This window comes from Copadichromis virginalis, linkage group LG13 (assembly GCF_057382275.1).
Source record: "Copadichromis virginalis isolate Kocher_CV1m ecotype Utaka linkage group LG13, C_Virginalis_male_GT1.1, whole genome shotgun sequence".
NCBI classification, from domain to species: Eukaryota; Metazoa; Chordata; class Actinopteri; order Cichliformes; family Cichlidae; genus Copadichromis; species Copadichromis virginalis.
In genome coordinates this window covers 9160518-9173318 of record NC_140630.1, presented here as the reverse complement: position 1 = coordinate 9173318, position 12801 = coordinate 9160518, and the positions used below count along the sequence as shown (strand labels likewise).

Genomic DNA, 12801 nt, shown 5'->3' with positions numbered 1-12801 from the left:
TCTGCGGTATTAAAATACAGTACACGTGTGCACAGAGATTGAGAGGGAGGTAAACAAATGTGAAGAGTAACAGTTGGCAGCACTTCTGCAACATAGAGGGAGCTAATACATTTTCAAACAGGGAGGAAAATCCTGTGTTTGAATTTTGACAGTCTGTCCTAAGAAACAGCTTGTGACATCCTGCATGTGGCTTTAACTTCAACCTTACAACTGATCACATCACCCACCAAAATGCTGCCAGGCTGTATACGTCATGCAACACCGCTCAATCAAAAATGACAGAGAGGGTTTTTCATCCATATGGCCCCTCCCTGTTTAAAAGGCAGGATAGCAGATATGAAATATGGTCTTGATCAAGAGAATTTGTTACTGCGTCTGTAGTATTGGGCATGCAATGCAGGAGGATCGTCAGAATTCAAGCGGAATTTTTGTTTTTTTCGCCTTCCCCACCCAATGTTACCTTCCCATGAGTTTAAAACTCCCAATCTCTAGATTGGTCTGCAGTCCTGTTATCCCTTCAGCAGTAATCTTGTCTTTCAATATGTTCTCTGGATTTTACACCCTTGTTGGCTCACAACAGCCCCTTATTGGGGGACAGTGTGATATTTCATCCAGTGTCGAGTGTTATTATTGAGCTGTGCATGCGACCTTTTCATATTTGCGAACCCTCACACCTCACCTTGTGTGCCTTGACAGCTGTATATGGCAGAATGTGCACGGTGATCCTCACTAACATGTCAACTGAATTTTCACTCTGCATCCCTCCCCTGCCCCGTTTGCCTCGTTTCAGGTTAGCTGCGTTAATGGAGTCACATGTCTCCATTAATGTGCAGGGTGAGCCGTTTTTAGGGCCGAGCATGCTTAAGAGGACACACTCATTAGTGATATTTTGGGAACATTGTGTTTTTTATAATTAAACAAAAATGGGGTGGAGAAGCCAGTCGCACTTAGCAGATTTCCATTTCACACAGCTGTGCCGCTGTCTGACTGCTATCTTGTTACAGTTAGGTAGAGCATTTAGTTTGTGATCAGACCAACCTTTTGTGCAGCTACTCTGATAGACAGTTTCATATAAAAAGTACCCTTTGTTGCTTTAGATTTATTCTTTTATCGGCTGAATTTGCATTTTCAGATGACTCGTGATATGCGCGCTGTGAATTTAACAATGTTTGACACGCACAAATACACACATACCTCAAGAATGCCACTAACCGTACAGGAGGCCATGGAGGACGAGCTGTGTGCTGTAGACCAGAAGGAGGACCATTTGGCCGACCTTAGCAGATTTATTTATTTTTTGTTAAGTAATGCTTATGTATGTTAGCCTCCTGTGTGCCCTCAAAGGCTGATGACATCTACATATGCATGTGTTTTCATGCATACACCTCCCGAACAATTATTTAAATATTCGTGTGTGTGTGTGTGTCTGTTTGTGTGTCTGTGTGTGGGCTACTTTAGGGGGCTAACGGGTTCCAGTTGCCTAGTAACACAGTTAAGGGTGCATACAGCGTTTATGGAAGTAAGTGTGTGTGTGTTGTGTGCTGTGTGGTGGAGTATATGAGATTATCATAATCATCTCACAGTTACATTGGGTCTCCCTCAGAGATGCTCATTAGCAAAGCAGTGTGAGGATCCTCTGTGACTATGGAGACCTCAGAAAAGCATTTTTCTTTACATAGGAAAACATTTTTGATAATATTTCAGTTAAACTTCCTTTACATGAAAATGCATCCAACAGTATATTATTCTGCTCGAAATAAATGTAAAGGTAAGCACAGACGTGTCATTTTCAAACCATCCCTATCAATTTCTGTAAAGTGTAAAAATGCCATAGTGAAATCATCTTGTTGTCAAAGGTGTGCTGTATATGAACTAATGTATAAAGTAATCTACTAGACACTGTCATCATAGCAAACATGTAGCTCCACTACACCTTAATCCACAGCAGATGTACGTGTTTGAATGCGAGTTTGCAACATCACCCACCTTGTTGTGTTTCTCTGCTGCCAAAGACAGGCTTTAACATGCAGGTCTGATGTTGGGCTTAGATGCATGACTCTTTCTTTTCCCTATACAACCAAAGGTCGCGAAGAAGGCAAGTGAATAGCAAAAGTGAAGGTTGAAGGTTTTATCACACGCTTTAATAGCCAGTCGCTCAACAGCATCCTGTTTTGTGTGAAATCGAGTAAGATGTGCCAACCCATTCAGGAAATGTATGGTGTATTATCTTATCTCAATCATTTATTCTGCAACATTACTTCTCACTTTTCTCGTTGATGGTAATTACAGGTGTTGTTGCAATTTAAAAAAAAAATAAAAAATAAAATCCAAGAACATTTCATCTTATCATGGTGGCTCTCACACCTAGGACGCTTTCCCATCCAGCGTGGTCATTTCAGGCTGGATGTGACCACTGCCAGTCACAGTTTGTTCCAGCCTTTTTGGGAATCAGTTGTTGTTGCTGTCGTACGCAAACTATGCCTCATTTGCAGCTAGATTTGGTACACATCATTGTGCCACATTTTAAGGTTTTTAGCTTCTGTAATGGAGAGAGGCTGTTTGTAAAGCTCAGAAATTCAACTTTCTTCACTGCGCTCACTTTTAATCATACTAGAATGAGTTTGTGTAAGAACATGAGATAAGAATAGTTAAATTGACGAACCTTGTTTGTTTGTTCATCAGCTGCTAAACCTCCAGCTCCCATATGATTTCAGGAATCTACCACTTGACCATAGCAGATGGACCCATATGTTGGATAAGTCAAACCAATATGTTTTTACATTTTTAATTTTGGCTCTGTAGGTTCCCCTCTGTGTGTGAATCTAGCAGACATGGGGCTTGTTGGTGTGACACTGGAAAAGGAAGGCCGATGTCCTTGCTTCCATGAATAATACATGGACCTACTCACTCGGCAGGTCCTGACAGCAACAAGGGATCTGGATCCAGTGTTAAGATGTTCCCTGCTTAGCGGCTGCGCCAAAGTTTATGTGTTGTAAATGTCACAGTACTTTTTCATCAGAACTGCATCCAGCTTATCCTACTAACCTGACTTTGTAGCACAAAACGGAACTTAAACAGAGACAGGGAGTTACTTTGAGGTTACGGTTTTGTGAACGGTTTTTCCTTGTGTCCTTACAAAGCTGAGTATGGAATTCTGAGGCAAGTAATTATTATTCTTTTTATTGAGGTCCTCCTTTTGCCTTCAGAACTGCCTTAAATGGCATAGATTCAACTGCATCACACAGTTGCTGCAAAGTTTTAGTTCTTCTTTGCACATGACTAACGACCGGAGGCGCCTTTCAGTGTGACACCAGCCTTTGGAACAGTGTGCCACTACAAATACAACTAGTTGATTCTGTGGACCCTTTTAAAAAGCAGATTGTTTAACAAGATTTCTGTTAAGAATAGGAATGGGAATCGAGAACCGGTTCTCTACAAGAGCCAATTCCCAGTAGTTCAATTTCTTGGAATTGTTAGTTTGAGTGCCTAACGATCCTTTTTATTGGTTCCACCTCCACTTGCACTGTAGTCAGCTGATTTCTGTTTGTGTGCCAAAGGAGGAAAATAGTGGCAGAGTCTGCAGCGTGGATATGGCCATTATGTTTATTTTTATTGCACAAAAGGATGAGAGAGTGGTGTGCAAACTTTATCCAGGATGGAAACGGCTGCATTATGTACACATAACTTTGGCTCTTTGCACGCAGAGAGCATGCTAACACTGAGCTAGATAAGACCCCAGTATGATGTTAAAGCTGAGTGAATTCTGACCCCAGCCCAGCAGCCAGACCCTGAACTTCAAGAGATGACAAACTAATGAGCAGTCAGGCTGCAGCCTGCACCTGTAAACATACCTGTTCTTTTATCGTAGAGAAAATAAAGCATTTGTAGTGTTGTTTTTGTGCGATGATTTTTTTTTATTTTTTTTTTAAATTGATGTGTTTAAATTTTCATGCAGATTCAACACTCCCTACTTCACCCATCATTAAACTCTAAAATTGACAGTCTGATATTTGGTGACAAGTGCTCTGTATTTTTAAAGTTACTGATGAACTAATAGAGAGGGCTGCCCGGAGTTATTCTTTGCTATTGGTTTTGATCTAATTTGGAGAACGTGGAGTGTTCAAGATCTATTGGATGTGTGTCAGAAGTATCTATACTAAGATTTAACACCCTGAAAAAAGACCTGTCCGGCTGTGTGACAGATTATCTCAAACATGGCTTTGATTTACCGTACTAACACAATATGGTGCCTATCTGTAGCATTGATACCCCTTCACGGGCTAAATGGTTATGAGCTAAGATGGTGTCATCTGCTGGGCACAGGAAACAGGAGGCCGCTGATAAGGAAGTGTTTTGTGTCGCAGGACAGCCGTGTGCTCGCCTCTGATAACTCGTGCCTGGTAGACACAGACACCCTGTGGTCTTTATCAGCTTGTGAATGTGTTCTTGTGTGTAGATTTGTCATATCGGGAACATATAAGTGAAGTGAACCGCTGACCTCTCATTAGAAATAAATCTGGGTTTTCAGATGTCGTGGATATTTGATGCAGACTAACGTCTTGATTTGTTAAACAGGGGAAAATCAGAGTGGCTTTGACATCATTAATTTAAATGTACACATACTTACACAGCACATGGATAGTTTATTAACAGTGTAATAGTAAAGATGCTGAAAGCTGTAATGAGATTGCTCACGATTAATTGGCACAACTGACTAATTAATTGATCTGCTTATAGTTCCAGCTTTGTAGTACACCATATGGCAAGCATATTGCACTGTGCTTTGGAGACGGCCTTTATTTGGAGACATTCTAAGTGCTTTGAATGGATTTGTACATATTTTTAGTCTCCTGGGAAATTTGACATGCGATTTTATATTTTATTTCCAAGGACCAATGAACAGAGTTCTGTAGTTGAGTCATTTACAATATACAATGTTGTTACTGTTCTCTCAGTGCCCTTTGAATTTTATTGGCTTGAAGGTGCTATAAAAATTCAATTTGTGATCATGTGACTGTCATGTGCTTTATTATTAGAAAGAACACAGAATCACTAACGGTCAATAGAGGAGCATTAAATCAAAACTTATTGGCTCACGGTGTTGGTCTAGATGAATTTTTTCATTTATCATGATGATGAGATACACATGCTGCAGGGACCCATAAAGAATATTTATAAAGTGGATTTCAACAGTGTATTGTTTTTCTTCACGTAAAGCTTTGCTTGCAACCAGCAGTGGCTGCTGCTGTGGTCATGTCCTTTCCAACTTTCTCAATCTGTCTTTCTCTCACTCCTTTATTCCTCCCCTACTCCTCCACCACACTCGCACTCTGATTAGTCATCGAGCTGATGTAGCACAGCGTGTTCGAGCTCTGAAACCCAAAACACAACCCACACCCGTCTCTCTCCGTCTCTCTCTTTGCATCGTATAATAGAAAGCGGAACAATAGGATAACATCCTGTAAGAATCCAGACATTCACATGTGCATTTAGAGCTTCGTAGCCAAAATATGAGATGTGTATGTTCCCTACATTGCGTCAGTTTGAATGCAGGTTCTTACTCTTCTGATGACAGTTGTATCTTTAGTGGTTATTACATTTCACTAACTGTGCTCACATCAAGAATTACAAGAAATTCCAACTGTAACTCCTTACAGTTACCACCACAAAGCTTGTTCTTCCTAAGTCGATCTTATCTTTGCCATTTAACTAAACTGGATGGCCTTGTGGAGGAAATTAAACCTGATCGTGACTAGAATAAGTTCATAACCTTTGTCACACCTCTTGATTGTGACTCTTCCTTCTGTTAGCTGTTTGTGAAGTTTAATAGACACCCTGTGCCATTTAGCACTCATATTAAAGTGGGTAAAGTAGTAGTAGTTTGTGGTTGGCCAGTATGATCACCTGACTCTCTGTGAATGAGCTTATATAGTAATTAACAACTGGATTTGTGATTGCTTGTGGATTACTACTACCATTGCTCAGTATACTGGCCGGGGAGTGGAGACTATTTCTCATGGCAAGGGAAGAAAAGATCCACCAGACCCCTTATGATAAAAAAGCACAAGTAGACAACAAAGGCTGTAAGTTATATTTATGTACTCGTCTCTGTGTCGCTCTTCTGATAACTCCTCTGTTACTCCCTCCTCCACTCTTTCTTGTCAGCTCTCATTTCTCTGCCTTTTACTCATTTTTTAAAAAACATCTACATCCATGGCAGTGTTTTCAGAGCAGGAGCAGTTTGCTTCATGTTAGGTTTGCTACCAAATGGAGCTTTGTTTTGTAGTTGCATCTATTTCAGGTATGGCTAGAAAAGAGCAGAACAAATTGTACCATGCTTACTGTGGGTCTGCAGCTAGTAGCAGGTAGTCCAGGCCTCTGCAGGCTAGAAGTAGTGTCCTTGACCTAGTTACAAGTGGTGACCATCAAAATCTATGACTACATTTCATGCGGAGATTTATAATGATATTTATTTGGTAGCATAAATATCCTCTGACTTAGTGTTTTTGTGTGTTTGATTTATTGCTCTTTGTTTGGTTTTGTTTGCTCAGTCTTGGGCTAATGTTGTTGCAGGTGCACAGTGCACTATGCATTTGTCATCGTCACTTTTTAGCTGTTTTTTCCCCTCATGCTCTTGTATAGAACTTGGGCCTGTCAGGCACTTGACACGTGCACACTTGTGGTTGTTTGCTCATAATTTTCATTATCTAACAAGATAGAAAATGCCATCAGCTAAATGTCTTGAAAGACAATGTCTCACCCATGTCTTCTCTTGCTTTTTCTTTTTGTCCAGTCGATGCTGATGAGATTAAGAGGCTAGGGAAGAGGTTTAAGAAACTCGACCTAGATAACTCTGGCTCACTCAGCGTGGAGGAGTTCATGTCGCTGCCAGAGCTGCAACAGAACCCACTGGTGCAAAGGGTTATCGACATATTCGACACAGATGGGAATGGAGAAGTGGACTTTAAAGGTATGCAATAAAGCTGTCTGCTTGTGGGGATTTGACTAACAGTAAAAAAAATCCTTTACACATTTGTGACTTCAGCAACAAACCTGGTTCTTAAGTGGAAGTTTGCTTTGCTTTCATTCTTCTAGTTTACTCATGGTTTAAGTATTACTCTCATACCTAAACACATGGAATCGATAGATACTGCCTGCTACAGGGGGCCTGGTGTGCAGTGAGCCAAAAAAAGCAACAACATAGGAGGAGACGTGCTGCAAATTCATTTTTGATAGTGACTATTCATATTTCACCATTATGTAAAGCAGTAGCATCCAGGCTTCCTAAAGATATGTGCGAAATAGCCTACAGTACATAGCCTGGGTCAGCCAGTACAATAACTAAGAGTAATACCACTGCAAATATGGCACATATTGTAGTATTTCTTTGAAGAAATACTACAATGTGTGCCATATTATGTGCCACATCTAAAAAAAACAAAACAAGACTGAATAAAGTTCCTTGAATCCAACAAGCTCATTCAGCTCCTCTCCGTCTTGTAGAATCCAGCATCCTGTTCCACTAATAAGACCTGTTGCTGGTTTTCAATGCTAAAACCATTTATTTTATTTTGTTTCCAGTCCATTAAAATATTCTGCCACCTGCTTTTAAGGTCATTTGCATTTCAATGGGGCACAAAGTCCACATTCTGAACACGTCATTCACACATGATGGGGAATTGCCCCTATTGCATAAAGATAAGGATTGCTTTTATTGGTCTGCATGTTTACAAATGTGCCACTATCTTGGAAATTCAGTCATAGTGCAGGCTTAAAAATAGCCCAGGTTCGATATCTGTGGACTTTGCAACCTGGACATTCTTCTGTACAGTAGTAACACTTTCCACAAAAAAAGAAAAAAAAAACATATATAGAGAGAGAGTTAATGAAAAGAATTATCATCATAAAGTTCAAGTTTAACAAATGAACAGTTCAGAACAGTGTATGTCTTTGTCTATAAATGAGCTCTTCTGTGTTTTGATAATAAACTTGATGTTGTTATGCTTCTGTATTGTGTAAGTTTTTCTTAATATACTATTTAAAGAGCAAATTCCATAAAATCGAGATGTTTCTAAAATGCCATGTTGAAGTCAGGACTGTGTGGGAAGCCTGGTTTAGCTGTAAACCTACAGCACTGATTGTTGTTCTGTTCTCTTTTCTCACAGAGTTTATCGAGGGTGTTTCACAGTTCAGCGTTAAGGGGGACAAAGAGCAGAAGCTTCGATGTAAGTAAAGCTGCTTCTTCGCTTAAGTCACATGTAGCCATGGGTAGTAGAACAAGTTTCTTATCCTCAAGCACATCCATTTGTTTTGTTGCTTTGGGAGTAAAACCAGTCAGGGGCTTTGTCCCCTGTGACTCCCCTCTTCTGTTTGTCTCACGTCACCTTGCTGCTGCAACACAAATTCCCTTGGGGTAGTATGTCCTTTATAGTGCACAGTGTTAACCTTTTGGGTCACCTTTCATGAGCTAGTCAAGTTTTCTTTTTTAAAAAAAGGGAAAAAAACAACCATTTAAATATTAAAGAAGAGTTAAAGACTATATATAATAAAGGCTGATTGGTTTAGACTTCCAACTACCTGTGCTTCTGCTCCCTCCCCTCCCCATGCCACTCCCTGCACCACAGTTGCTTTTAGGATCTATGACATGGACAAGGATGGCTACATCTCCAATGGCGAGCTCTTCCAGGTTCTGAAGATGATGGTAGGCAACAACCTGAAGGACACGCAGCTCCAGCAGATCGTGGACAAGACCATTATCAATGCAGACAAGGACGGAGACGGCAGGATATCCTTTGAAGAGTTCTGTGCAGTAAGTCAAAGCCCTCCTGGGGTATTTTGGGGTGGTGACATTTGTGCTGATGCAGCCTAGTATGTTGGAAGCAAATGTCAAAGGGGCGGAAAACTCTGGAAACACAAACACTTTTTGCTTAGGCTCAACGGCATTGGGTTTCAGTTTCACACTTCCTTGTTGAAATGTGGTGTCAAGGGCTGTAAACATAGCCTGGTGTGTACTTACGGCATTTGTAGGAGGATCTGTGTCATCCAGCAAATTTAAGGTCGGCAGTGATGAGCGTTATTTGGTTTGTAAAAGCGCTGACCCAGATCAATATTCTCATTGCTGTCGTACTGATATGCATAAACTAACTAGAAAGTATGTGGCTGTAATTATCTAATTTAAGATCACAGATGCAAATGAAGTTCTCTCAATACAATTAGTGTCATCTTGTTGAAAAGTGTGATACACCGACTCGTCTGTTGTCGGACCCCAGTGGAAATGGCTTTGCTCTGAGACATATTCTAAAATGAAAGACTCCACTTCCAACTGACAGACATGAGCCCCACATTTGACAGCTATATCTCTGGAGCCATGAACTAAAATGGCTCTGTCCTCGTGGGAGTGTATTTTCAGAGTGGTGCAGGAGAGTATTAGATCAGTTTTTTTTTTCTTACCGAAGCAGTGCAGCTCAAACACTTCAAGGTTCAAGGAAAAGGCTCCATGACATGATTTTATTCTTGCTTTGTAGTATTAACAACACTGTTGTGTAAAAGTAACAACGGAAGAGAAAGTGTGTAAAAATAAGAGAATAAATTTAGTAGATTTTCTCAGGATGCCGTTGATCCCATTGTTACATTTCGGCATTTCCACAGCAGTGTTACAGCGAGAACTTGTTGTTGATGCGGTCACTCATAGTGAAACTGACATGCTTGTTGATGGTTATGTGGTGAATGAAACGTTACCAATATGAAATCACTTTACAATGAGGTGAAGGCCGTATATTCACAGGTAATGTACAGTAATCTGTTTACCCTCCGAACCAACATGTTTATTTTTAGTCAGTTAAAAATACACTGAGTTGTTTTCTCAGTATATAAGGTCATAACAGGTTACCTTTTAATGGCAGTAATAAAAAGATGACAACTTTTTAAAAATAGCAGTACCAAACATTGGTGTTCTTCTATTGTGCAGGTCAAAATGTTTTTAAGGGGCCGTCTTGTTTGGGCATGGGTGCCTTAACCTGAGACGGATTCTGTTGCAGGTCTCTTCCTGGTAAAAGGGAGTTCTTCCTTTCCACTCTTGCCACATGTTGTTCATCAGAGATGATTGATTGTTAGCTTCTTCTCTAATACTTTTGGCTTTTTACTGTTGAACGTAGCACATATCAAAATTTATTCATAAATTTTGCATATAAATATAAAGCTCGGGTGCTGTTGTTGTGAATTGGCACTTTATAAAGAAAACTAAACTATGTGAACTTTAATGCTTACCTCCACAGCACTAACAGCACTCTATTAAAGATTTTCTTTTCTATTCCTTCCTTTCGCACTTTCATCCAGGTGGTTGGTGGCCTCGATATACACAAAAAGATGGTGGTGGATGTGTGAGCGCTCTCCGCTTGCTGAATCCCCCCCTTTGTCCTCGACTCTCGCTTTCTCCACCATCTCTGAAGATCTGCTCAAGACGTCCGGCAAAACGCTCTCTGTGTAAATCAATGGAAGTATTCGCTCTCTTTCTCTCTTTTTTTTTTTCTTTCTTTTCTCTCTCTTTCTCTCTCTCTGTGAAGCCACTTTTTCTTTTTGAGAAAAAACAAAACAAAACACAGGCCTCGTGAAGCCAACTTTGAAGTGTTATTGAACTGTAAATCCTCTCAATAACCCGGTCGTAGCACTTTAAGAGACTGAAGGACATCTATTTGTAATTCGCAAGAGCATCTCCGGTTTTGGATGAGGGGGGGGAAGGGGATGCGGTGAAGAGGCTGGTTGGCTTGTTCATATTTCATCCTTTCATTTTCTTTTTTTCTTTTTGTTAATTGTTATTTTTGATATTTATTTTTTGTTCTTGTTTTTTATAAAGAAGAAAAAAAATACAAGTATATCTATGGTTGTCTCGTGAGGGGAAGTGTGTAGTGTATTAACACTTGACTTGCAGCACAACTAGAAAGTGTAGGGTATGAAGTGCCAACCAGAACATATCCAGAAAACCAGTCCAAGTTATTACCCATCATCACAACAGTCATTCATGCCAGACAAATGGGCTCGTGACGCTTCCAACTGCTCGACTACGAGTCATATTAGAAGCAAATCAAAATAATTTTTTTTTTTTTTGTTCTCCATTTTAGCTTACGCACGCAGTTTTGCAGACCGGTAAAGCTTCCAGTCACTCCTAGGAAAGCAACTCCAGTTTTATTTTCCTTTCTTTTTTTGTATTAAGAGTGGTAGTTTTATTTATACTTAAGAATGTGTTTATATTGTTGGAGATAATCGTTGTTTCCTGTTATAAAATTATAGATAGAAAAATTAATGCCAAGAAAATGTCTTTTGAAAAATAATTTGTGGCTGCAAACTGATACATGGTTTACTCTTGTGAAGCATTTTGCATAGAGCAGTGTGCATCTTTAAGACAATCTCCAATGCAAAGATTAGCTCTGCACTCACACTGACTAATGAATGATGGTGGAATCATTAGTATTTCAAGACTTTAATGTTAGGAACAGAGGCTGGACGGACTTGGCTTAGAACTGAGAGTGAATAATGGTGAGATTACAATTTGTGCAAGGACATAGCAATTTAAGAGACTTATCTGCAGGCAGCGTGTTTTTATTTTTTTGTTTTTTTTGTTAACCAGTATGTGTATATTAGGTAATCAAAGTGTGCTCAGCTTATTTAACCGTAAGTGGAGATGGCTTTGCCTCTGCTTAACAATGAGCCCTTCTGAATACGTCTCAGTACAGCACAGGATGGGTCAGTTTTCTTCAGCGCAACACAAACACTTAAAATCTTAACATGTTGGCATAACGAGTGTGCAATGGGTAGACTGTAAATTGTAGTTTTTTGTTTTTTTTTCTTTGAACGTGTACATTTCAAAAGTTGGCTTCTTCTCCCACTTTTTTTTCTGTCACAATCAATTCATTTTCTCACCCTCTGACCTACTAACAGGGAGAAAAAACATAACTTCAGCCAGATTTTTATTTTCTAGGGAAAATGCTTCCTACTGCAAACAGCATTGGGATAGCTTTGGTTTTGCTTTTGGAGGTCAACTGCTGGTTTGAACAACAGTTTTCAGTCAAGAGATGTGCATCTGGAGTGCTCTATTTTTCCCCTATCCCAAAGCTCTGCACGGCTTGGGCCTCCCTGTGCTTGCATGACATGGAAGTATATTTTTTGTTGTGCATGTAGATCAATTTTTTGAAATAATCCTCTTGTTTACACATGGATGGTGATGTTAATATATTTAAGAATTTAATGGTATACAATATGGATGTTGCCAAACTTTGGTAAATGTACACATATTATGAGAGGTAATCCAACTGAACTGAACTACATGTAACTTTTTGTATTTTACCCGGGTCAGCGAGATGCTTCGATTCCAGTAAAAGTTGCATATCTGATCCTGTCTCAAACTGCCACACACTGTACTCAGCTTAAAGGGGAAAATTTGATGTTTTTTTTTTTTTTTTCCTTTTGTATATAAGTATTTGTTAAATGCAGTTCTGGCTCTCTGTTCTCTGTATAGTTCAGACCGCGCTTTAGTTTGTAAGTGCTACTTTTCTCTGAGGGACTTGGGTTCTTTTTAGTTTGTGTGGGGATATGAGAAGATTTAAGTTTGAGAACCTTTTTTTTTCCTTTTTCTGCATGCTGCATCTTATGCTGTGGGACTGTTGGAAACTTGATACTGTATGAAAAATAAAATTTAAATAAACTTTGAAATGTTGAAAGTATTCTATTTGACTGTCCTTTTTTTATTATTATTATTTTAAACCTGACCAAGATGTGACTGACTAGACTTGTATCTTCATTCACCAG

At 39.6% G+C, this 12801-nt stretch overlaps 1 protein-coding gene across 1 annotated transcript in view; it reads left to right on the top strand.

Moving 5' to 3' along the window:
- ppp3r1a (protein phosphatase 3, regulatory subunit B, alpha a) overlaps window positions 1-12716 on the top strand; it is a 30995-nt gene extending 18279 nt beyond the window's left edge. The window contains exons 3-6 of the mRNA XM_085477146.1: window positions 6794-6970; window positions 8166-8225; window positions 8625-8809; window positions 10336-12716. Of these exons, the coding sequence (XP_085333272.1) occupies window positions 6794-6970; window positions 8166-8225; window positions 8625-8809; window positions 10336-10383 (470 nt within the window). The 3' untranslated portion in view covers window positions 10384-12716. The remainder of the gene's footprint in view (window positions 1-6793; window positions 6971-8165; window positions 8226-8624; window positions 8810-10335) is intronic.
- Window positions 12717-12801: the final 85 nt, after the last annotated feature.